The following is a 27,247-nucleotide window of genomic DNA, read 5'->3' as shown; positions in this document are numbered from 1 at the left end:
GTCTTTGTTTTAGGTGGATAGTATTAAAAATAATTCATCTGGAATTTGAAGGAACTTAAATTGAATAAAATCTAGTTATCTCCTTAACTCTTATTTGAAATGCAAATTTACGTGTTTCATTTGTTTGTTTTCTAAATACAGTATATTTTCTCAATTTTTTTATCTTGAGTCATTTTTGATCGAGATTGGGAGTTTTATAATTTTGCCATACACAGAGAAAATTATCAAAAGTTTTAGATGCAAAATAAGGGGTTTTTGTTTTACTTTGCATTTTTAAAACATTTTCTTTTTTATTTTTAAAACTTTTTATATGAAAACGGCACCTAAAACGTTGTATATTTTCTCTGTGTATATATTATTATTATAATTACTTATTACTCATAAACGTTTTGTTCAGTAAGATAGGTAGAGCTAAGCTTTTTAAAATTTTTCTAATTTTTTCTAATATCTAAAAGTCAGCCGAAAAAAAGCTAAAGCGCCAGCGCTCTTCAGGTGACCGCTGACCAAAGGTCATCAAAGGAAGACAATGACATTTCGCTGGCCTAATTGAATCATGAGCACGTGCAACATTTCCCGGCTTAGGCGACTTTTCAATCATGGCCAAAAGGAAACAAATTTCGCCTAACCACACCCGAGTGCTTGGCCATTTCGGTTTGTTATTGTTTTATGCGCTATTACTTCCACTTTAATAAAGGACCCGACCAGAAGGATGCTGCACTCGCTGCGCTACTAAACCTCCGCCCAACCGCCCCTCGTGCCCTTAATTCAGTGACGTCAATGGCTAAATGACTGAGTGGCCAAATAGCAGGGTGGTGACTGTGGGGCTGTTGCCACTTTTATGGACACGCCTGTGAGTGCGGTTAAGCGGCGAGACGCTGCGCCATTAACTCGAAGCATTCTTTCGGGCGCTCTTTAAATTTCCAGCTAACAGTCGGATGGCTTAAAGGCTAGCCATTTCGCTATGAACGGAAGTCAACGGCCAGGCATTAAATAGCTGAACAGGCGGCCAAAGCTTTTAAAAATACATAAACCCCTATTAAAGAACGAATGTTTCTAAGCGCGATGGATAAGGTTGTCAAAGTGTATCCATTTCGATAAAAATTCTTGATGTGAATGAAAAGATTGATGAGTGTGCAGAAAACTCCAGACCTTTGTTTTCATTTTCCTTAAGCCAAAATTTTCTTTAATCGCGTCTTCAAGTATAGTGCATAGTATAAATTACAATAACCAACCTTTGACGATGAAGGACTGTGGCACTACTTTCATTTTAACCGCTCCTATATGTCTTTGCATTTGTGAAATTGCATTAAATTAATAAATGTAAATGCCAATCACATATTATCTAAAACAAATCTTTTTAAATATTATTTTATTTTTCACTGAACCCATGTAAGCAGGATCATTTTAAGAGCATATTATTCGCTTATTTAACTTAATTAGATACTTAAGCATTTGTAAATATAATAAAATTGTTTGTTTTGATATTTTGATTAATATAAAAAGAAAATATATTTATTTTAAAATGACTATTAAAATTCAAATGTTCTTTTAATTTTCAAAAATATTTTTTTTAATAAAATATAATAATTGTTAAAGCGATAAATTTTAAAATGACCTATATTAATACTTTGTAAGATCTTGAAAGAGTTGTTAAGCGATTTAACCAATAGATCATGTTCGGCCCAAAAGTATGTTAGCTATGGGTCAGGCCCGAATACCGTTTATCGCGATCGCAGCAATAGCGCCATATAGACGAACAACAAAAACAAGAAGCAACCGACTGACCGACTCAGCCAAACTCTTCGCCTTGTCTTCGCATCGATCAGTTTCTTTCAGCCAGTCGTTCGCGTCGGTTGTCGGTTGTCGGTTGTTGGTTGTTGCTTGTTGCTTGTCCGCTGTCGCTGCATGTTGCATGTTGTCGGTGGGTTGTCGCAGGTTGCCGCTGCGCTTTTTCCGCCCTGCACGCAGACTCCGTGCGACTGCAAGGGGCACTCGAATTAACAAGTGACGGAGCGCCGAAAAAACACTCCAGTTTTGCTATTCTGACACAATTTCGCGACGAAACAGCAGAGTTTGCAAAAATAACGAAAAAAAACAGCGAGAAACAGCGAAAATGTGTGTGTAAAATAAATGTGCATTCAACAACAATAGCGGAGAAAAGTGAGGAAAGAAACCAAAGAAGGTGCCGAGGCAGAAATTGGAAATAAACAAAAAGAAATTGCATAAGTCGGATTTTTGGCGTGCGCTTTGCTCATCTTCTGGCTCGCTGCTGCAATATTTGAGTGGCTTCTTCTGTTTATCCCGCGAGAAAACGCGAGAAAAAATAAAAATAAAAAAAGCACGGGGACAGAGCATCGAAAGATTTAAACCTACTGGCGGCATTTTACAAAATTTTTAATCAACTCCGCTGGGCAGCTTGACCATTTGACTTTTTTCGAACAAGTTTGCAGTCAAGTTTCGCCTCTCCGTGTGTGCGTTTTCGGCAATTAAAGCCCATTAATGCAATTGTTGCTAACCAATTTCTATATTCATGTGTGTGCGCGCCATTTAGCCGTTAAACATTTATGCAACTCGGCCGAAAGCAACAACATCTGGCCAAGGGACGTACTTTATCCGCAATTGAAGTCTGTGTGAGGTGAGGCAATTAACATAAACCAATTACAGCTAATTACAATTAAACAAATTAGTCGCCACAAATCGTGCGCGAATCGTCGCTGGTTGTGTCATTAAACTGATATGGAATTTGCATAAATTAGATAAGGATTTTAACAGCAAATAGAACAGAAACCCCGAGCCCTGGCTAAAAACCGATATAGCATTTTTTTTTTCGTTTCACATTGTCCTGGCCTTTAATGACCCTCGTAAAAAGAAAACAGCAAAAAATCATTACAAAATAAACTGCGGGTCATTGGTGGTCTTTAATACTCTGCAACCAGGACAAAAATCATCTAAATAAGCAGAGTTCTTTGGTAATAGTTATATAAATATACATATATTTAGTCCTTATTAAATTTTACAAAATTAATTTTATTAATTTTACAAAATTAATATTTTTAATAATGATCTTAAGTCTTAAAAATGTGCTTAAAAACTACAAAGAAAATGCAATTATTAATAAAAAATAATAACAACATTTAAAAAAACACTACAATAAATAATTTCGTATAATCATTATAAACCTATATATTGCATTATGGTTAAAGCTTGATTTAAACATCTAAATAAACCCAGCAAAACACTCTAAAAAGTCCATGTACCTCTCTCGGTTAAAGAATAGTTTCGTTATCAGCCCTTGAAATCTTTTTGCACTCCTAATTGCAAAGTATTCGGCTCAACAAACACTTAATTCAGCAATTTCAATGGCAAATAAATTGAAATTGCGCTGCACTTATTTACAAATTACATTTACATACTTCCATGTTAATTAAATTTCCCAATTCGGGCAGCTGCACTTCACCGCCACTCCAATCATGGGAATCATCCGCTGGATGACTTAATTTCACGAGAAGCCTTTAATTGGCTTTTGGTTCGGTTTGGTTTTGGCTTTTGGCTAATCATAAATAGAAATTCCTGTCACAACGAATGCCCGTCTTTTGGTCTGTTGTGTGTCCAAAACTTGGCAGGTGGAAGCAATTCATTAGCCCCGTCGGCCTATAAATATCCGCAGCCATTCCCATATTGGCTGTAAATTGATTCATTGGCCAGGTCTTCTAGTTCGGAGCAGAGTTCTTTTCCCAGCGACTCCCACTAAGATTAGTGCATTAATTGCCGGACTAAGCGTCATCGAAAGCTCATAACGAGTTTGTTTCACCAAATTTAGAGATGCCAAACCAGTTGAATGAATGAGAAAACACAGATAAAACACATATAAAATCATGCATAAAAAATCCCCAAACAAATGCCTCAAACGAAGCTGAAATTAGATAATACTTAATATGATCAGCGCCTCTCCTCTTTTGTGAATATTCGTTTAAATTTCATGTGGGCATGTCTGCAATGGGCGTGGATGCAAAGGAGATGCATCGAAAACACATACATTTCAATTATCACCCCGATGTTTGCAATGGAAACTGTTAAGTGGCGTTTGAAATGTTCCATTCCGAAAAACGATAATTAATCATATTACATATACATATATGTATGCCCATTGCGCCACAGTGTGCGCATCTCTCACAATTATGATGTCTATAAATAGAGGAGAAAAACCGAATGGCTTACAACAATTGTGGGTGTTGCTTTGGGCTCAGCTTTGGCGAAATTAATGAGGCAACCAACTTAAATTATTAATGAATGAATGCGGTCATTGACAAACACACCACACATACTCACACACACTCACAGCATTTTCAATAAATATAATATTGAAATCCAAGAGCAGACATTAATAAAGTAGGCAAATAAATATTCCAATTTCATTATGCGGTTTGGGCTGTTCATTGCAAGTCGAGACCCCAGCTTAGCCACAATTACTAATTGCGGTTGGCCAAAATGTTCATGAACAGCCAGGGGCTATGGCTTCAGGCCACCAAGGGGTTAAGGCTTGTGTACACATTTGTGGAAAGATTAATACGAATTTATGCAAATTAAACTTGCATAGGATACTCGTCGAAAATAAATTAATTTTTGAATATTATTATTTTTAAGTAACTTTTCAATATTGAATACTCCATAGATATCCTATACACCCAAAAAAAAATGATCATAGAAAGTAAACTATTTCTACATTAAAAGTAAACTATTGAGTGTCAAAAATTTCTCGATACTCTGAGTATTAAACTAATGGACTTCGAAAGTATAAAAATGAAACTTTCGAAGTTGTCAAGTTTAAACTAACGAGTATACAGTTTATACTCACTCAGTGTACTGAAATTTAGGCTGCTAGTTTATTTTGTATACTATTTAGTATAATGCCAGTATAAATATTATACCCCGTATTAAAGAGACAAAATTCAAAAAAAGTTATTATGTACTTTTCATATATTATTACAAATATTTTTTACATTTTTATAAATTACTGAAGGTAATTTTAAATTTAACAAATAAACATAAATACAATACATGTACAAAATATGTACGTATGTATGCATATTTGGGCAAATGCAGCCGTTTTACCGCTTATGTCGCTGATCATCTCCAGAGTGAACGCCGTCCAGATGAATACCGAAGCTTGGTCGAGGACGCTGATATTGAAGTTAACATTGCGCTGGCCGCGGTCAGAAAAAATGCAAGCCAATTGCAAGATCCTTAGTTTCCCGGCATCTGGAGCGCAATTCAAGGTGGTGTCAGTAAAAAGAAAAGAATTTACTCATTAGTTGTGCACTAAGGCGCAATTTTAATGTACTTACATTTCAAATAAGCCCAAAATAAGCAAATATTAAAATTTTCACAAGTAATTTTCACAAACAAACCTTAAACAGACCGCAGCGTCGTTTACAAAATACACTAATGTAAAACCCTTAAAATACTAACGCGTCCGAATAGCATTAAAAAGCGGTAACACTTTTTCTGTTCGAAATGTCCAGGTTCCAAACCAGAGCATCCTGGCCTCACACCAGGAACGAAAATAGAAACTTCGGTATAGAAATTAAACTCAGGGCATAAACTTAACACTATTTAGTCTTAACCTAACACTATTGAGTCTGCTCCCTACATTATTTAGTTTTGAATTAATACTGACAGTTTGATACTAGCTGTAGTATACTTTTAATACAACGCTCATTAAATGTAAACTTTCGGATTTTTTTTTGGGTGTATACGCATAAAGTAACTATAAAAACATTTTCTTAAACTACCATAAATAAATTAAAATCGCATAGGACACTCGGCGAAAACAAATTAAAGAAATTTGCTATAAATAACTTTTAATAGCGATCATATAAAAAACTTGTAAATTGAATACTCCATAAATACCCTATATATAAAGTTTCCCCTTATGTGGGTGCAACTATTGGGTGCAAAACATTTTCTTAAACAACCATAAATGACGACAATAGATCAAATCATCTGAAGCACGTCAACTCGATTATTTAACAGTTTGTGGAACTGTGGAACTCGCGTAGCTCCAATAAGTGAAAGGTTCGTCGAACCGGAATTAGCTCCGGGCCAGATTCGGGCATTATTCGAGCGAACTTGGCGCGGTTGGCGATAAACCAGTCAAGAGTGATAAGCTCGTGCATAGAACATGGCCAGAAACACGTTTAGCACGGACAGCACAGCCGAAAATAAAATATTAAACAAATATTTAAAAATAAACAAAGGCAAATAATAACTGAGACTCGACTCCGAACGGATCGGGCGAATATATATCAACATTATCTGATGATAACGAACCCAACTGGTTGACAAATGATCGCGCTTACAGCTCGTTTGATTCATTTATTAGAATGTCCCTCCGGCGGGAGATTGTAAGATACGAAGATCTGATCCAAGCAAAGCAGATCGAAGTTAATATATAATTTATTGATATTGGCTTAGCCTTTCTTTTTTTGTCCGTTTTGCTGGGCTGTTTTGTTCCGAGCGTGTCAACTAATTAAGCAAAAATAACGCTAAAATTCAATTGGAAACAAGTTCCAGCAAACACTCGCCGTGCTATCCACATCCATTAGCATTCGGATAATCGGGTTTGGATCGGTTATTGGTTCGCAATCTGGAGCCATTAAAAGCGTATTAATAATGGGCATCGAAGAAAAAACAAAACGCATTGAGCTGGCGAATTAAATGGTAATTTTTCAAGTTCAGGGCATCCGGTGACATCGATACATCAGCTTTCAATTGATTTAAATAGTCTTAATTGTTTTCGATTTGGCTCACAGCCACACAATGGCCACCACTCGGCTGGGGCAGACTTGAACCCGAAACCCACTATTACGATTATGAGGCTAATTTCCATCATAATGGATCTCGGCCTGGCCAAGTGCCATAAACCCGTTTGTACACACATTGCCATGCATATATATGCATGTATGAATGCACAAATATGTTGGGGCTAACCAAACATGCAAATGTCGGGGCATTCGGTGCAAGTGCATCCCAAAACAAATGCCCCCTAATTGGCAGCCCGGCCCCAAATTGATTGGGTTACTGGTTTCGGGCTGCGGGCTACAGGCATCGGGGTTTCCCTCTGCCGTTTATTGGCCACTTAATTGGCCATTTCTCGCTTGGCCCAAATACACGGACATCCGGCCCCTTTGATTGCCATCGCCTTGCACAACTTTTCAAGTTCAGTGCGCGGTCAATAAATTGCACTTGTTGCCGCCGCACTTGTTGCTGTGTTGCTGCTGCAGCTGGGCTGCTGATGTTGCCGCTGTTGCTGCTGCGATTCAATTATGACAGCGCTTTATTGTGTTAACCAAAAACGAAATGTCAAATGCTGACTTGGCCACTGCTATTGACCTTGACTGTGCTGCTCTGCTTTGCTGAACTCAAATGAGATTATGCATATGAGTGTATTCAAATGTGTTTGGCGGCAAATCATAAATTTGGTTACTTCTGCAGGTTCCACAGCCATTTAGCAAGTCCAAATTGATATTAGGGCGAATTTCAAATCACTCATAATCTGCAAATTCCCTTTTGAATTTATTGGCAACTTGCTTTCAGCTGCTACATATTCCATTTGAGTCTGCAAGTATAAGCAGGTAATAAAAACTAAAAATACGAATAATAAATTTAAAAATCGAAGTAAAACAACGAGATGAACGAGAAATTAAAAATTACATTCATGTAGCTTTGAATTATTTAAAGCAGTTTGTTGATTTATTTTTAATATTTATTATTTCTTTTAAGATTAAATATTTAAATGATAATAATACACAGAAAAAACACGCCGGGATCAAGTTGATTCTAGGTATTGTACGAATATCATTTTCACCATGTTAAATTCTTTGAAAAAGAGAGGAAGAAGCCTAATAGGAACATGTTATGTACGTTTCGAGCATATCGACTTGAGATGCCGCAAATCAAGTCAAAATTGATACACATAATATCAAATTGGGCTTTAAAAATCTTTACTCGCCTCGACATTTTTAGTTGCGTCAACTTTACCTTCACAATGCAAAAAAGTTCTTCTGAGTGTAGGAAAGCCTTGAGCCCGCTAACATATCTGGCTTGATGATAAACCTTTTGGGTGGCAAAGTGAAGTCTCAACATGGTTTGCCAGTTGGTTCTATTCGCCATGTTTGCACAGTTGTCGGTGCTCAGCAGTCCAAAACCCACCCACTCCACCGCTCCCACAGCACGGCAGTGCGTCAAGTGGCACATGGCAACCCACAACCTGCAACAAGCCGCAAAGCCGGTTCATCTCGCATTTCGCAGGGCAACCTCCGAGTATTTAAGCCCCTGAACATCCTTTTCAATGGCTCTCGGACGCCCGGCAAAAAATGCAAGAGGGCAAAACTAGTTTAAGCTCCACGAATGCAAACGCACTTTATGCAGCTGCTTGTCTAATATTTTTTTCAAATTTCATTTTCCAACCAAGCTGCCAGCTTGTGTGTTTATTTGGATTAAGCTGTAAATGTTTTTTATGGGCCAAGGAACATGGAAAAAGACTTATGAGGGAACTTGTGTCTATATGCCTTTGCTCTCTTCCTCGGCTTAACAATTTTATTTCGATTTTTTCGCTTTTAATTAAAGTTGAAAAATTGTAGCACTTGCTGGGGAAAAAATAGTGGTTCTTTGAAAGGCTTCTTAACCTCTCTTTGTCGTAATAATAGTAAATAACAAAGTATATATAATTATTGCTTTGTACGAAGAAATATAATATCAATGACTTAATAAAAGGTTAAACTTGAAAAAGCCTCAAAAACATTGTTTTCTTTAATTAGTTTTTACTTCATTGTCATTTCCTTGTTCGGTCTTATTACGATAGACCGATTAATTAAATCAAAAACTAATAAATGGAACAAAATAAAAAAACGACTACGATGGAAATATCTTTTCTGTTATCAAGAAATTGTAATTAAAGAGGGAAGTTGCTTTCCTAACCCCTTTCAGGCTGCGAAAGAAAATTCCTAACGCCATTGCCTTCTTCTTTGGCTTAATAACATTCTTTGAAACCATTTTTTTTCATTTTTAATTAAAGCCAGTGAACATATTTTGGCGGCGCTGCCAGAGAGCGAAAGTTGGGAAATGAGAAAAGCTGGAAAAATAAACTCCGAACACCGGGAACAAAAACAAGATTGCCTGCAACTCGCCTTTGAATAAACAAAAAGAAAAGCCAAATGGCAAGTGCAATGGAAAAATAGCTGAAGGGAAGGGATGGTGGGAGGTGTTGGCGGGTGGGTGATTACCGCTTGACTGAACCGCTCGGTGGGATTAACTCCACTGGCGGGCAGGGGGAATTCAATGGAACAGCTGTTCCTCCTGGTGTGCATGCATAATTGGCGGCCGTTCATCGCGGCAGCCCTGCCTCGCATTTGTTTATACTCAATAAAAATGTGCCTGTAGCTCTTGTTTTTCGTCCAACGTCTGGCCATTCTATTTCGGGCCGGAGCTTCTGCTCTTTAGACGAATTTTTTTAGAGCGTCGTTGATGGTCAATGCGACCAGGCAAGGTTAATTGAAAACCAGCGTTCTCCAACAAAACAATCGAGTGGTCGAAAAAACAGTTTGCTTGTTACACTACACAGAGCAGAATTGCTTAAATAATAATTTAAAAAGATAATACATAAATGTAACAAAACTAAATAATAATTATCTATTAGCTTAAATATTATTTTAGATGACTCTATAAAGATCAAATAAAAACACCTCTTAACGAGGTAAAAAACTAGTGACGATCGCACCTTCAACATACAAAAGTTCTGATATCAACATTTGTGACGAAAAATTATTACACTCGTCATTAAATAGACTTTCTAATATTTTCTCATTCGGCCCGCCCTAGCAAACTATTCCAGCCTTTTTCCCTTCACAGGCATTTTCTATTGCAGCGTGCCGAATAAAAAAATATTAGAAAGTCTATTTAATGACGAGTGTAATAATTTTTCGTCACAAATGTTGATATCAGAACTTTTGTATGTTGAAGGTGCGATCGTCACTAGTTTTTTACCTCGTTAAGAGGTGTTTTTATTTGATATCAGAAGTTTTTGTTTGTTTACTTTTGCTCTCATAGGTGCTAGTATAAACATTTAAATTTAAATTGGTCGTAAATCATAATTTTTTAATTATTGTATTTTAACGAATTCAGTTTAAAAGGCGTTGAAGTATTTCAAAATACCTTTTAAACGAGGTATAGCACATGTCTGTACCTTTAGAAGTGTAGAACTTACAAACTAACGAAATGTAGCTATTTTTAGCTTTTTTCCCGCTAAAGTAGCGGCTTTTTCCAAAAGTCGTAGAACAAAAGATTCCTATATGGAACTCTTAAGTGCAAATTTACTGATTCCATGACCCTAAAATACAGTTCGGATACCCTCACACAAAATTCAATACTCAGGAAGCTTAAATTGTTCGAGCTGGCAAAAGTGGCTATTTTCGTATAAAAATAACTTTTAAACTTGACTTTTTACAGTAATGTGTTATATACCAAAATTTAAGGAATCTCAAGGGCTATACAGTTTAAAGTTTTCAAGAAAATCGTTAGAGCCGTTTTTGAGAAAAATAAAAAAAAGCTAAAAAAAAAGTTTTAAAAAATTGTCTTTTGTTCATATTTTTTTAAGTATTACATTTACACAAATTGCATATAGAAGGCGTTTATAGCATTTAAAAATACCTTTCAAACGAGATGCAGCACAAGCCTGTAGCTTTAGTAGTATAGAAGTTACGGTTTTCCGAATTTTAGCTATTTATAGCTGTTTTCCCGCTAAACTAGCGAGTTTTTCCAAAAGTGGTAGAACAAAAGTTTTTTATATCGATGGGATGAACGTCATATTAAATTTTCAAAACTTAAGAAACATGTTTTGGACAAACTGACAAACTGACAAACTGACAAACTGACAAACTGACAAACAGAATTAAGTTTTCATTTTGGGAAGAAGAAGGAAATCTTATTTTGGCTATAACTTTTGAACGGAGCGTCGGATTTTGACAAATGACCTCTCATTCGACGGGTATTTTCAAAAGGAATACAACTAAAACATTGCGAGGGGGCATTTATCCCCACCGGCCCCAACAGCTCCAAATTTCGAAATTTTCATTTTTTCACTTTCACCGCTCTCTCTCCCAAGCCAATTGATTTTCTTAAAGTCTTGGTATGCAATCCTTTAAGTTATTGCAATACCTTTCGATTGGTGTATTACTCATTACGATCGGACTATCACAGCAGATTTTCAATTTTGCGGCTATATAATAGTAGTCGCCTTCGCACACTCTCCTGGTGCGCTTCGTCACTACATGGACTGCCGTCCATAGTGATATAGCTGCTTTAAGGATAAACACAGAAATATTCAAAATTACGCCTTAACCTCTTTCAAATAAATATATATTTTTCCTCAGTAGTTCCATTTTCTTTCTGTGCATTCATTGGCAAGATGATTTCGTTGAGCATCCGATGATGAACGGAACTACGCCAAGTATTATTTTTGAGGCCTCAAGGGCAAGGTTCGGCTTAGCATAAATTTACGACCCTCGGCATTATCTATTGTCAACAAGGCAGCCACCGTTCTAATGGACCCCCGTTCGATTTCGACCCGAAACTGCACAGAGTCACACAGAAACTGGCCAAGTGGCTCTGGGCCATTTACATAATCTTTGGCCAGCACCACCAGTCGGCTGCCAGTTGCGATTTATTGGCCAAAAGACCAGCCGGCCAACGGGCACTGCCAACTCCCAGAGCTTGCACTTAATTATGCTCGTTATATTTTATAACTTATTTACTTGGACCCGGGAGATGGTGGCGGTTATCTAATTTATGCGCGTTGATTTGATGGCTCACACTTGGATAAATCACAATTTAATAATAGCGATCTGGCGAGCCAAGGGAATCATTGGGGGAAATTAACAATCAATCAGCACGTGCCGTTGTGTAAGAGACTTTAAATAATATATGAAGTAATTGAAATGACTTTTGATGCAGAAGCTACGAAGGTAATTACTAACTATTATGGAAGCTGCATATATGAATAATTAATTGAATGATAAGAAATTCTTATTAAGATTCAAAAAATAGGAGAACGGAATAGTCGAGGACCTCGACTATTAGATACCCATTCTTCATTTAAAGGAAGTGCGAGGGAGATGGAGATATGCATCTAGCCAAGCGACTGCACTTAATTCCATAATTTTCTCATAACTCTTGAATGGTCTAAAAATTTGCATGGTTAAACCCAACCTTCTAGCTTTTATAGTTTCCGAGGTATCAGCGTTCATACGGACGGACAGACTGACAAACGGATATGGCTAGATCGACTCGGCTAGTGACCTTGATCAAGAATATATATAATTTATAGGGTCGGAAACGCTTTCTATCTATAACATACTTTATCACGAATACGAAATACCCTTTTACTCTACGAGTAATGGGTATGCTTTAGTATTAAAGCAAAATAGTCGCTGATTCAATATGCTATCACTTGTTAGTAAACATATTTTTCTATTGCCTAAAGTTCAACAAGAACAAGTCTCTTCTTGCAAGGCTTCTACAACTAACTTTTAATTTTTTTATCTAAAAAATATTTCTCTATAAAAATACAAATCACCTGGGTAATAATTCTCCACATTGGCCGTTTGGTTTTTATGACTTTTAGGTGAATGCCAGTCGTAGGCTTTCTAAAATCCCCCCATCCGAACCAAAGACCCTAATTAGATGACTTCCAAGAGCGGCAAAAAAGGCGAAATATACAAGCGGCTAATGCGTCTGCAATTAGCATTAACCCAGTGCGTTTTTATCACACTAAAAACGCAATTATGGGTTCAGTTCAGCGGCCAGTGCAGGCGCATTAATTGCCACCAACTCGCCGTAATCATCGTTGCAAAATGTCTCTTTGAGACCAACTAATTAGAGGTTTTGCGTCAGTTGGCGGCACCAGCCTCAATGACAAACGGCGACAGTTGGCGGTGGGGCAGTGGGTGGTGGGGTGGTGGAGTGGCGGGGTGGTGCAGCGTAGTGGGCGGTGGTGCAACGAGCCGTAAACGTTCAAAAAGCCACTACCTCCTGTCCAGAGAGAGAGGCGAATGGTTAACAGCCTCGGACATAATGAGAAGGAGGGCGTAAAGTATTTTAAAATAATATAACTAAGGGCCTGGGGCACCCTAAAAGTCGAACGCAAGCTTGCTCAATTTATTTGCAAGCGCTTTGCTGCTTTAATTTTATTGCCCTTTCAAAAGATTAGGCTGATATGCTGGTACTTTTACCTTCAAACAAAACAAACGTATTAAAGTTGACCCAAAGAAAATAAATCGTATTATGTTGCAAGTGCAAAAAAATAAAAACAAGACAAGACCTTTAGCCTTTCAAATGCTCGGTGGAAAGGTAGCTATTCTTCAGAAGCTCATTTAAGAGTCGGTTTTAAATTTAGCAAACATTAATTTAAGTCAAAGGCCCTGAAAAAACTTTTAAAATTTAGTTTGACTACAAATCTTGTTAACACAACATATAAGCCTTCGGATTTCAATAGCTTTTATAATTAACTAAAGTTTTAAAACATCTTTAAAAAACCAAATATCTTGCTTAATGTTGCCCCTTTTGTGTAGAAATAAACATTTTTTATATTTTATATATTTAATTTTAAAGCTTAATTTATTTTTTAACATCAGAGTATATTTATTCTTAACTAAAAGGAGAACTCCTTAAAAACAAATTTGTCACTTTGAATATTATCTTAGGGGTATAATTTGAAATATAAATAAAATACCTTCCGGGTTAAAAGTATGTATTGTTTGTTTATCCAATGAAAGAAGGCACTTTTAATTCTTGTAAAACTTTTGACTTGTTTATTTATTTTCCATTTATAGAAGAAACTGTTTAATTTTAATGGAATTAAAAGGGGAAATCCAGTTGTTGCGTCTTCAGGCTGCAAATAAACTCGATAAGCATTTTAGGCAACACGTTTAAGCCATGTCATCTGTTTTTAGTTTGGCCAAATGCAGTTTGATGTTGCCGCATGCAAAATGGAGGTGTTGCCCGCTGATGTTGCGAGTTGCTAGTTGCTGCCATCGTGTTGCTGTTGCGATGTTGTGCCCTGTAGGGCAGTGTAAATTAACAACAAAAACTCAATTTTGCAATGCGGCTGGAAAACAATGCAGATTTTGTGTTGCGGTTTTTTCATCGGCAACATTTGCGGAGATTTCTTTTCGGATTGGATTGGCCTGGCTCTTCTTGGGCAATCGTGGTTTGTCGCTTAAGTCTTTTGTTTAGCCGTTTGCGATGATGAATTCATGGCAAATAAGTCAAGGCGGAGGCATCGCTTGGCAACGCATTCAAATTTAGTCGCCGAATCTGATTCCAATTCCAATTCCGATTCCGATGCCAATCCGTTTTTAGACTGGCACATTGACGTGCCGGGGCAATTGACTCATTAAAATATCAAAAGCCACCGCAGGCATTCTGATTGAAGAGCAAACTATAAATAAAACCCTCACGTCTCCGTGCCCAGTATTTTTATTCGCATTTCCATAACTCAAGTGGCGGTCACTTCAGCCACTTGGATTGTTTGGCCGGCAAATAGAAGAAGACCCCGTCAAAAACCGATTGTACTCCCGACCAGCATCTCAAAGAGGTGAATGTCTGTTCTATGCCCAAAGGTTGTGCAACATTTGCATTTTACTAGCTGCGACTAAGTCAACATCAAGTGAATGGCTGGCTAAAGACTCCTCCAATTTGATGGGCTGCTCCAGTTTGATGGGTTTATCGCCAAGATGTGGCACACATGCCATGATTAGTGGAGGCAACGGAAATCAGCTGAGCGTTTGAAGTTGCCAACTGTTATTTATGTTCGAGTATGTTTTTCCATCCGAGATTTTTATTCGCTGTCAGCGCTTTGGAAGACGACAAAGTAACTTTGAGTTGTCACTTAACCAGCAGAACAGTGCTCGTACGTTTGTCACTGCGTCTTGACCATGGCACACATGTGCATGTGGCCTGTGCATGTGGCATGTCATCAGCAACATCAACGGTATGGCATATGGTAACGCGATCGGCGATTAATCCACCACCATTATTATCGCTGCGATTATGGCAGCTGTTGGCACAGAGATCCGTCAATTGAGGCGCCTCATCAGCCCCTTGAAGTGATGGCGGCCAAGTCAACCGCAAAGTTGTCGAGAAAACCCATCAGATTCGATGGACTTGTAATTGTTTTCCCTGTAACTGTGCCACTCTAAATAATAGTGATTACAGTTTTTCGAAGAAATTATGTTATTAAATACAAAAAAAAGTAAACAAGAAGAGAAGCTACCTTCGGCCAGCCGAAGCTTATATACCCTTGTAGATTAAAGAATGCTTACTCGGTGCAGTTCCAGGGATTCCAGATTCAGCGTTTCAATTTATTTTTTTAATTTTGTTTTTAAGTAGTCAAGAATCAAAACGCCTACTTCCTACAAAGTTACAATAAATTTTCTTATATTTGTTTGAATATTCCTTTAGAGCCTTAAGATATAGTGGTCCGATCCGGCTCGCTCCGACATATGTACTACATGCAATAGAAAGAAGACTTTCGGGAAAGTTTCATCGCGATAGCTTTAAAACTGAGAGACTAGTTCACATAGAAACGGACAGACGGACAGACGGACATGGCTAGATAGACTCGGCTATTGGTGCTGATCAAGAATATACATACTTTATGTGGTCGGAAACGTCTCCTTCACTGCGTTGCAAACATCTGACTGAAATTATAATACCCTCTACAAGGGTATAAACATATTTAGAGAGAACTACAATAATTTCCTTATAACATCCTACAAATGTTCACATAAAAATAGGTAATTTATTTTTGTATATATTTAGATATTTTTGTTAGGTATTTAATACAACTCATTGCCTTTTCTCATCTGTTATGTGTAATTTTCGGGGAGTGCATACCAGAAATTAGGGAAATAGGCCATAAGCTTAAGTGGCACTTGGTTTTACACCCACCCGGAATTATCGTCAATTGGGCAGCTTGCAGAGGTAGGCAATAATTTGCACTATTGGCGGGTGGGCCGTATCATTTAATGCTTTCTGCGAGGTCTGCAATCTGTGTGGCATAAAAATGGCTGATTGCCACACCGGCAACTGAAACTGAAACCGCAGCCTCGTCAGCTCTTTGTCGATAACGCGGAACCTATTCGCCGACGATGAGCCAACCGGCCACTTTTGGCTGCTTTGGCGGCGATGATGAAGCTGTCAGCATGCTGCACTTATCTATCGATCACACACATAACTGCCCATCTCAGCCAGACACTGCTTTCAGGTAAATGCATTTGGGTGCATCATCAGTTTTGGGGGTGTGCTATCTGTTGGCATTTAGCCACGTTACCATAAATTATGACCAAGAGGGGGGAGTGAACACGCGTTGCAGAAAAATTATGCAATTGCGCAAAACCCTTTTTGGCTAATTAATGCAAAGTCATGAGCGAGGCAAAAACGCTTGCATCAACATCACCCCGACAGACTGCCACTGCATCGTGGCCACGAAGTGGATTCTTTGCGAGCGCCAAACCAGTTCCACTTCCAGTTGCAGCTCCAGTTGGCCAAAGCGGATGCATTGGAGGCGCCGCTGGTGGAGAGCCGTAAACGCCAGAGCGTTAAGTTGTGCAAGCTCCTGCTTTTGTTGTGAACGAAAATAAAGCTCTCTAAAACAAACACGCACACATTTAAAAACGCCACCTTAGCGTTAACTTATTCGTACGGTTTTTATTAAATCTATTCCGAAGTAACACAAAATTATACAACCTTCTAGGCCGCACAATAATAAAACGGCGGGATCATATGGATATGCGCGTGGACAATTTCTGTACACCCAAAAAAAAATCCGAAAGTTTACATTTAATGAGCGTTGTATTAAAAGTATACTACAGCTAGTATCAAACTGTCAGTATTAATTCAAAACTAAATAATGTAGGGAGCAGACTCAATAGTGTTAGGTTAAGACTAAATAGTGTTAAGTTTATGCCCTGAGTTTAATTTCTATACCGAAGTTTCTATTTTCGTTCCTGGTGTGAGGCCAGGATGCTCTGGTTTGGAACCTGGACATTTCGAACAGAAAAAGTGTTACCGCTTTTTAATGCTATTCGGACGCGTTAGTATTTTAAGGGTTTTACATTAGTGTATTTTGTAAACGACGCTGCGGTCTGTTTAAGGTTTGTTTGTGAAAATTACTTGTGAAAATTTTAATATTTGCTTATTTTGGGCTTATTTGAAATGTAAGTACATTAAAATTGCGCCTTAGTGCACAACTAATGAGTAAATTCTTTTCTTTTTACTGACACCACCTTGAATTGCGCTCCAGATGCCGGGAAACTAAGGATCTTGCAATTGGCTTGCATTTTTTCTGACCGCGGCCAGCGCAATGTTAACTTCAATATCAGCGTCCTCGACCAAGCTTCGGTATTCATCTGGACGGCGTTCACTCTGGAGATGATCAGCGACATAAGCGGTAAAACGGCTGCATTTGCCCAAATATGCATACATACGTACATATTTTGTACATGTATTGTATTTATGTTTATTTGTTAAATTTAAAATTACCTTCAGTAATTTATAAAAATGTAAAAAATATTTGTAATAATATATGAAAAGTACATAATAACTTTTTTTGAATTTTGTCTCTTTAATACGGGGTATAATATTTATACTGGCATTATACTAAATAGTATACAAAATAAACTAGCAGCCTAAATTTCAGTACACTGAGTGAGTATAAACTGTATACTCGTTAGTTTAAACTTGACAACTTCGAAAGTTTCATTTTTATACTTTCGAAGTCCATTAGTTTAATACTCAGAGTATCGAGAAATTTTTGACACTCAATAGTTTACTTTTAATGTAGAAATAGTTTACTTTCTATGATCATTTTTTTTTGGGTGTAGTTATACTCATATCGTTTTTAACAGGCAATTCCCAGAAAGAGTATTTAATTACGTGAAGGGGGGCTTGAAGAACTAATTCTCTCAATTCGAAAAAGATCGTAATAGGGAGAATGACACATTTGAAATCTCCTTAGAACACGCCGCTTACATTTCGAGCATATCGAATTGATATGTCGCATATCAAGTCAAAATTGATACCACATAATATTAAATTGATCGTCGTTTAATCGGTTTTGGGTGCAAATATTATGAAATTCTAAATAATTAAAACCTTATTAAAACCAAGTTTTTTCTAATACTAGATAGACAAAAAAAACAAACGAATTAAAAAATGTTATACATTTTGAAACTCATTCAAACATTAACATTTCCTAATTTCTTGAGAAAATAACCCTTATTAATCAGACATTCTTACCGTTTACTGTTTTATTGTTTGATTTATCTAAAAATCTCTATTTAATTAAATTATTCCTACCTACAGACTACTATGCCCATTTGCAAAAGTTCGCCGGGCACGGCGAGCAAGAAAACAGCCACGGATATATCCGCCGATCACGTGACAGAGGCGGCCCAGGTGAAGCGGACCCGGGAGCAAGCCTACTTCAACTCCTACGACTTCGATGCAATCGAGGTGCTGCCCTACGAGGAGGAGGACGACGAGACGGGGGATACGAATACGAGTCAGAGCAGGAGCAGGAGCCAAAGCGGAAACGGGAGCAGCAGCAGTCGGAGCAGCAGCACCAGGAGCTACTCCGCGGCCAAAGATCCTGGTGGGGCTAATAAGTTCGCCTATCTGCAACGCCTGGGAGCCTTTTTTGCTCGAAACGGAGGAGCTGGAGTGGGTTTGCCAGCAGAAGAAGCCGCAAGCGGAGCGGCTCCAAGTGGAGGAGGTCCAAATCCAACCAAATCGTCTACGAAAAGCAGCAGCGAAAATTTTCTTCTTCCACGAGCCATGCTTAAGTATCAAAGGTAATGCACAGAAAAATATAAAAAATGACTAGATTCTTATTTTGAGTACCAAGATTATGATTATATACACAATATTAGTCCTTTGTCAGAATTATCTACTAATATTTAGTACTCACTTAATTTCTCCTTTTAATACAAGAACATGTTTGGTACTCTTTATTTTGTTTTTCTTCAACTTGTTTTAAAACATTTTTTCCATTAACTGAAAGAAAAATTTATATTCTAAAATATATTTTTCGTTTACTTCTTTTGCAGTAATTTTAAAATGAAGAGGTAGTCAAATGTTTTTGACTTTTCTAACACCTGATTTAATTTTTCAATTCTTTGCTTATTAAATAAACAATAATTGACTTGGATTCTCACAGAAAGTGGAATTTGTTAACCCCGATATCGCATTAAGAATCTTTTTAAATCCAGCCTCCTAGAAATCTTTAGTAAATTATATAATATTTATTAGCAGAGCTCCAATACCCAAAGTCAAAGTATAAGGCCTTAAAATGTGCACCAAATTAAAGGTTCAGGTATGGATACCCATCGCCGTGCAGCGACCTTCAGCGCTTCCATAGCGACCTTGACTTAAGGGGTGGGGGGCTCGGAACGGAGAGAGAAAACCCCAGAAAAGGCACGACCGTCGCAGATCGGAAACCCTATTTGTTGTTAATGCAATTACGGACGCAACACTTCACGGTTCCAGCCACTTGAGCAGCAGCCAGCGATATTTTGTAATTATGTTGTTGCGAGCCAATTAGCGCGGCATTAAGCCGGATAGCAATCAGCGGCGGAGTGTTGCCCCAAATGGGGATTATGATTGCCAGAGATGGTTCTGAGATCGGATGCCCAGAGTCGATGGGCAGGGGCGGGGGCAGGGGCAGAGGCAACCTGTTGCTGCCACAGCGACTATGTAAATCATGTCTGCAGTGGCAGCGAAGTTCAAGTTGCTGCTGCCGTGGCTGCTGCATCGAGCAATGCGGTTTTTGGCGCCTGTTGTCAGCCTTCACCTCTTTTTCTCCTCATATACTCGTATATGTACAATGCACATACATAAGTGCATATATCTTGTTGTTTTTAGAGAAGCTTGGCAAACACTTGACGGCGGTCATCGCCGCAAAAGCAGCAGCAGCAGCAGCAACTGCAGACAGCTGCAACAATTACGTTTATTAATTGAAATTAAAGAAGCCACCAGCACCACATGATCTTCGAGTCGCCGAAGGTCACGAGCTGAGAGCCCGTTTTGGTTTGAAATATTTATCAAAAATACAAAATAAATACTTGAGCACAGATATATATGAGTATGCATATGCATTAAGTCGTGCCGTGTATTGACAGCAATTTCAATTAATTGGCAGATAGTTTCGGTTTCCAACTTGTTTCAGCTATTTTGGTCATTGCATGGGGCAGAATATGGAAATCAGGCACTGCCACGATAGCCATGATAAGATAATCGGCGGCTATGCTGTCAAAATAGCAAAACGATTCGCAGCGGATCAAGGAAAGAGCGAGTGAGTTTCCCGTCAAGGTCATATCACACTCATGCGTATATATAGTGCCCGCCCTTTAGCGAACCCAAATCGATTTGCGATTCAATCGGCGTTGGTACTATACTTATTTTGCGTTAACTTCTCACGCATGCTAACTATGATAAAACCCGGTGGGGAGTGGATTTCGCACAGTAGCTCTTCCATCGCGACCTTGGCCAAGTGCGATTCCATTGTCCCATTAGCCCCCATCAATGCAGTTAGACGGCTAGGCGATCAATTGTTGATACTCGTCGCTAATTTGTATTCAATTTTTGAGACCGCCTAGGCCATCGTTATATCTCTGGCTTATGCCAAGGTCGCTTAGGCGTTTAGCCAATCCAACCGACCACATCCATCTTGAGCGTTAAGCATGTGCGAAATCGGCGATATAATCGCTGCAATAAAAACGCGCTGGCCCATTGATTGATTTGCAATTGATAGACGGCCAGATCGCGACTTAGATGCCGAATTTCCAGTCGCCTGTAATTTGTCTTGGCAAGCAGTCAACAACAATTAGCGGCCACACGATAGTGTTTGCTAACGGTCTATAATACTTGTCCGTATGTCCGCATGTCCGCTAGGTCGCTTGTCCGCCAAATTCGCTTGTCCGCCGGTCCACCAGTGTTCCGTGCATGCAAACGAGGCTGAACATTTTAATTAACACAGTTCGAACAAACAAAATAAACATATATACCTGTGGCCCAAGATTGCAAAATATTTCATGAGCCAAAAGGTAACCTTGCCGCTTCTGTTGGTGCGATATCTATGGCCTGTTGCCACTACGCATCGGTAGCCGCGCCACCAAAATCCAAAAAAATATACATAGTAACACTCGCCAGTCGACGTCGCCACTGACCGAAACTTATAAATTTTTGGGTGCGTAACGCACCGACTTACCATACAAGAACAGGCCGAAAAGCTGCAGCAACAATATCTGGTAGCAACAACCGTTATTACGCAACTTTCAGCACTCATTCCGTTTGGCCAAAAGCCAGCGCTGACCTAGTGCCAAACGCCGAGTGCATAGAGAACCGAATCTGGGACTTGTTACCGATCGTAAGTGAGTTATTAAAGCAATGCCACTGGCGCCAAGCGGTCAAAAATGCAAATCTGCCCCAGAGAAAATGCAAATGCCGTGCGATTAGAATTTCGAATAATAATACTTGAGCGAAGGAGCAATCAATCAGTGGGGCTTTTAAGAAAAAAAATCCCTCGGGACCAGATTTAGATTTGGTAAAATAAATATTGACCATATATTCGAATGGCAATGGTTTAAATGTTTAACATATTTCAAAATATTTAAAAATGTAGGATTAGTGGAAATTGCTCAATTGATTGATGATAGTGAATTGAAAGTGAAAAGATAACTCAATATTAATTAATTCGAAAATCCACAAGAGATAAGGATCTGAGGCTGTGATTAATAAGTGAGTCAAGCTACTAATGTGGATCGACCATGAAGATTTAAAGGTTTACAGATAACTCTATATTTTTATAAAGATTATATTATTGGCAAACAGCCTGAGAGGGTCTAAAATCTAATCTAACTTAAAAGAAAGAGTTCAAATAAGAGATTAGACTACTTTAAGTTGGAGAAATTCAATTTTTTTTGACTCTGCTACAATGGAACTCTAAGATATCCGCAAAAGATGGAAAATAGCCAGTCCCCCATAAATTTCGGTAGCCATCTGTGAAGAGTTCGGTGAAGTGCCCTCCGCAGTGGGAAGCTTCCGTTCCATTCAATTAAGTTTCCATTTCATTTCGCTGCACTTAGCCAGCCACCTCTCACCATCCTTTGCCCAAGTCATCAGGCACCGGCGAATTTCATGGTTCACCAAAAAGTTGGCCCAAACTTAGACACACACATGCTGGCAGAGAAAAACGAAAACGATAAATTCAGCCAAAAGTGACTCAAAGCAGTAGACTTCACTTGCATGCCTAACTTTACAGTTAGGCAGCAAAATAAAGCCGAAAAACAGACAAAAATCAAACAAACCGAAAGCTAACCGAATTGCAACAGTAACTGAAGCCGAAATCCTGTTTAGAACGAGTTTATTTGAATTGAAATCGAATTTGTATGTTGATGCTGAATTTATAAAACACGCTTTCAAATGTTTGGTTATATGTGTAGTAAGAACTAAATGTGATTGCACAGAATAAGTATTTTTTGGACATCCGGGAGACATTCTGCGGGGAATCCCAGTCCAGTACACTTTCGATATTTGCATCTCAGTTGGCCGAGAAAAAATGAAAAACGTAAACAAAGCGACTAACCCAGTTAACCAGTTTTCGCCTTCGGCTGTAAAGTTTTTAAGCGCTTACACCGTGGAATGGAAATAAGTCACTAAAAAGTTTTTGTTACAAAAAAAATACAAAAATCGACAAAATTAAGATGGCATGTGTTTAAAATAAGTTGATTTAGCTTAAACGAAGAAACATTTCATTTGAAGGATTTCAAAGAGAAATGACGCAAACAGTTTTCTTTCAAATGTCAGCTACTTTTTTAAGTTTGCAAATTTTTTGGTCCAAAAATCGTTCTATGCCCATTGTACTTTTGCCATTTCCCAGTTGGCGACGCATAAACAAAACGGCGATTGCGAAAAACCAACAAAAACCACTTTCCAACGTCAGGTTTCCCTTTCGTCCGAGTGTTTTTCACCGATTTTCATGGCTCTTTCTCTCGCTTTTCCCGCTCTCATTGCAGCTCAGCGACAACATCAGCCTCGCCATCGTCCACATCCACGGCAGCAGCTCCAATGCCATTGAAGAATGGACTGGGCAATGGAATGGGGAATGCAATTGGTCACGACCAACAGCTGGAGGTGACCACCACCACCAACGGAGTGGGGGAGCGCAGCAAGAAGTGCTCGATTGCCTCCAATGTCAGCAGCACGCATTCCGCGGATTCCGGGCTGCCACTCGCAGCAGCAGCAACATCGACAACAGCAGCAGCAACATCTGCAGCGGCAGCAACATCTGCTGCAGCAGCAGCAACACAGGCACAGGCGGCTGAGACGGGGGGCTCACACTATTCGACGGACAAAAGCGGATCGTCCGGTTATTACAGCTCCAATGTGTGCTCCACTTACTCGCTGGACGAGCACATCTACTGCGAACCGGTCATCGATGTCCAGGAGAAGATCAAGAGTGTGGCCGCCAGGCAGCGATTGCGACCGCCGCTCCAGCTGCCAACGAAAGTGGCGGCTCCCCAGGAGGTGCCACTGCCATCGACGGACCCACCCGAAAGCTCCGCTGAAAAGTTGTCCGCAGTGAAGAGTCAGCGCTCGGACATGCAAGATGCAGCTGGAGCTGCTGCCGTATCGAATGACCATCATCAAACCCAATCAAATGCCCAGGCGGCCGAGGGGATGCAGCACTACAGCAGCAAGCTGCGCATCCTGGAGACGAGCATCGAGAATCTGGACCGCCACCTGAAGACCTTTCCCTGCCTGTATGCCCAGGAGCATATAGTGAGCTTTATGCAGGCAGCCGGGGGAAGAGCCACGGAACCACCGAGCCATGCCCTGGATATTGGAGAGAAGCTGCGGGCCTACAACCAGCTGCCCACCATCATGGAGCAGCAGCAGCAGCAAGAGCAACTGGTGGATGATTCATTGCTGGACATTGATCTAGACGCCTTCCTTTTGGCGCCCAACGTGGGGCATCGGGGCATCGACAATCCCAGCTTTCTGAACGACGAACAGCTGGCGGAGAACAACTACAAGTGCGCCAAGTACATCAACTCCTGTCCCGAGGATGCCTATCGCCTGGAGAGCGAGCGGGGCGGAACGGGGGGCGGACCTGGAGTGGGCGTGGCCGAGGAGACGTATGCCAAGCGCTATGAGGATCAGCTGCATTTCCAAAACACCCGTGAGCTGCTGGAGGATGTCCGTGATAAGATCCGCCTCCTGTCGCGTGCCACGCCCTCGCCCACACCCGCCAGCACCCCGCCCTCGGATGTGCCCAAGGAGCTGGAGGGCATGATCCACACGCTGAAGCACGAGCTGGAGTCCTACCTGCAGCGCATGAACCAGCACAGTGAGCTCGAGCTGCGCCAGCTGTGCAGCGGCCTGGGTCGCCAGCAGCACGTGGTCCGCCTGCAGAACGCCCTGGAACGCAGACGCAGTTGCGCCGATCTCCAGCTGAACGCCTACGAAGCGGTACGCGACGGTGTGCTAATCTCCGCCAGCGGCAGACCGCTCAGCGTCCGCGAACAGATCATGACCATTCGATGTGCCAGCGATCCCAACTTCAAGATGAAGCGCAAGTCCATAGCGGAGATCTTCCCCGCCGCCGAGTGCTATGTGGAATCGGAGGTGACCACCACCAGTCTGTCGCGCAGTGCCACGCCCTCGCCCGCCTCCACGCCGCAGCTGGAGCTCGAGGCCCTGCATCCGGGCATGGCCAACGCAACCACCACTGTTGTAACGCAAATGCAGCGGAATCTCACCTTCCACAAGCCCATCCTGGCGGCGGCCAGTAGCAGTCAGGGATTCAGCGGAGCCATGGCGGTCGACGGAGCTGGTGGGCACAAGGCAGATCGGGAGCGGGAACGGGAGAGCATTGCCGAGTGGCACCGCAAGAAGCCGAGCATTTGGGAGATGTACTACGGCACCAACCGGCTCCATCAGTCACTCCTCGGAAAGCAGCGAAGTGGAGGCGAACTGGTCATCAGCAGTGCCCAGCCCACTCTGTCCTATGTGAGTACTGTTTATTGCATCGGGGTGGCCCGGGAAATGGTGGTTAAGTGAACATCAACTGCAATTTGGGAGGATCATAAAAAGTTACTTGGCAAATATTTATATTTTCAGACATTCATTTAATTACATCCCTGTTTGGGCAGAGGGCTTAAATATTTTAAAAACAGTAATAAGGCAACACAAAAATCTCACTTTTTAAAGATGCAGCAACATTTTTAAGTAAAGGGTACTAAACAAGCATACAAAATTAATTTGAACATAGTAATATTAAATTAAATATTAATATTATATCTCCTTTAAATTTCAATGATTTGATTTTAATTTATATTTGCCAGTCACCTGTTAAAACTTTGCCAGTTATAACTTTTAATATTTACTTTATCATTCCTTAATCGTTATTCATCGCCATAAGTCATGAAAGAACTGTTACTTTAAGACTTTTAAATAATTTAACATGAAATAGAAAATAATTAATGAAATTAGGGTCTTGAATTTAAAATTTCTGAGAAACATTTTAATTTATTGAGAGAACTGTATCTATCTCAAAGTTCGTATAAAAAAAAAGTGCAATAAAAACAATCTTCCCTTTATCATTACATTCTTAGCGTCAAGCACAATAAATATTTATCTCGATAGATAATTCGGTGGATGAGCATTCACTTTAGTTTGGCTGAGATTCATGCAATCGCATAATAATTCCACGATTCAATTCACTCCGTAACGAGTGAATTAATTAACGATAATTTAATTCGATTTGCATTTCAATGGGATTCTATGCCAACAATATCCACTTCCGTTCACTGAATTAATTAAACTGAAACTTAAAAAATAAATTCATTTCGGTCTTGTTAAAAAACGTTCAGTATGCTGTTGAAAAGCAAATCCTTGTGTTAAGTCAACTAAGTGAGTAATCCTTTAAAATGGAGATGAACACCGAATGAGTGATAGACTTTTGTTTTCCTTGGCTCGAATATAAATTATATATCATTAGCAAAGTTTGGGTCAAGTGTGTTTCGAAATATAGCCGTATTTAGATCAGCTGCCGCTTGCAGAGATAATTATGATCCGGCCGGGCCAACGAGGCGTATGATTAATGCTCCAGCTAATTGCAACCCAGCCAAGTTGCAGCCCAAGGTCGGCTAGCCCAATGAAAATTGAACAATCGAGCAAACCATCTCAAGTTCATGCTGCGATTTGCATGGCTTCAGAGGCTTCTTGCCCTTAGCTCATTAAGCTGGTCAATTCCTCGGCCAATTCCTCAGCCACTTCGCATTCTAAGCTGGTTCGTGCAACCATAGTCGCTGCTCAGCCTCATCCTTGGCCGCAATGCCATCTTGGCCATTTTGGTAGCATCGTGAGCTCGGTAATGCCAACACCCGCGCGCTTTTCGCCAGAACTCGAGCCACGTCATTCCCCACGTCAGAGTTTATTATGCGCCAGGCGCTGCCATCTATAAAGTCGATAGCATCCATTTAGCCACAGAGTCAGGGCCCCTGCGAAGCGGCCGATTGATTAATGGATCTGCCCGGCTACTGTTCCCCTTTCTCAGCCAAAGATCTCGATAATTTCATCTAATGCTGGTCCCCCTCCAAACCAAACAGCTGTCAGATCGATTGCATTGCCTTGCCTCGCCGACTCCCAAGAGCCTACTAATGGCTCTTCAGTTTAGGAGCCAGATTAAGTCATAATGCCGATAAGTGACTGCAATTCGAGAGCAATTACATTGGGAAACAAATAACCATATCAACGGAACTCTTAACTAAACTAGATATTACATTTGTCATTCCAAATTCAATTAATCACAAAGCCAATGCAAGTTCATGACTGCTGTCATACAAAATGAGAATCAAATTATTACGCCACAGAAAAAAAAACATTCCGGGATCAAACCGATATGCGCATGGTAAAATAAATATGCGTATCGTTTTTACCATGAAATGTTGGTAAATTCGAAAATCTCTCTCTCGGAGTTCGAGAAGAAAAAACTCTCTCAGTTCGAAATAGAGCGAGAGAAATAGCGCTCAAAGGTACATGAGTGGGAGGGAGAAATATTTGAAATTTTTTAGATTTAGACCATATCAAATTGAGATGCCGCATATCAAGTCCGAATTGTAAACTACAC

General features: G+C 39.9%; 1 protein-coding gene across 2 annotated transcripts in view; it reads left to right on the top strand.

Moving 5' to 3' along the window:
* Positions 1 to 1,846: 1,846 nt before the first annotated feature.
* Positions 1,847 to 27,247, top strand: part of LOC108067810 (uncharacterized) — a 32,139-nt gene continuing 6,738 nt past the window's right edge. Inside the window, exons 1-3 of one of the 2 annotated variants that reach the window (XM_070212862.1) lie at positions 1,847 to 2,635; positions 18,421 to 18,908; positions 23,130 to 25,125. In XM_070212862.1, coding sequence (XP_070068963.1) covers positions 18,427 to 18,908; positions 23,130 to 25,125 — 2,478 coding nt within the window. In that variant the 5' untranslated portion in view covers positions 1,847 to 2,635; positions 18,421 to 18,426. Of the gene's footprint in view, positions 2,636 to 17,486; positions 17,507 to 18,420; positions 18,909 to 23,129; positions 25,126 to 27,247 lie in introns of those variants that run through there. The other variant, XM_070212863.1, reaches the window with a different exon arrangement.

Source organism: Drosophila takahashii, chromosome 2R (assembly GCF_030179915.1).
Source record: "Drosophila takahashii strain IR98-3 E-12201 chromosome 2R, DtakHiC1v2, whole genome shotgun sequence".
NCBI classification, from domain to species: Eukaryota; Metazoa; Arthropoda; class Insecta; order Diptera; family Drosophilidae; genus Drosophila; species Drosophila takahashii.
The sequence above is the reverse complement of the archived record's forward strand: the minus strand, read 5'-3'. Positions and strand labels throughout refer to the sequence as shown.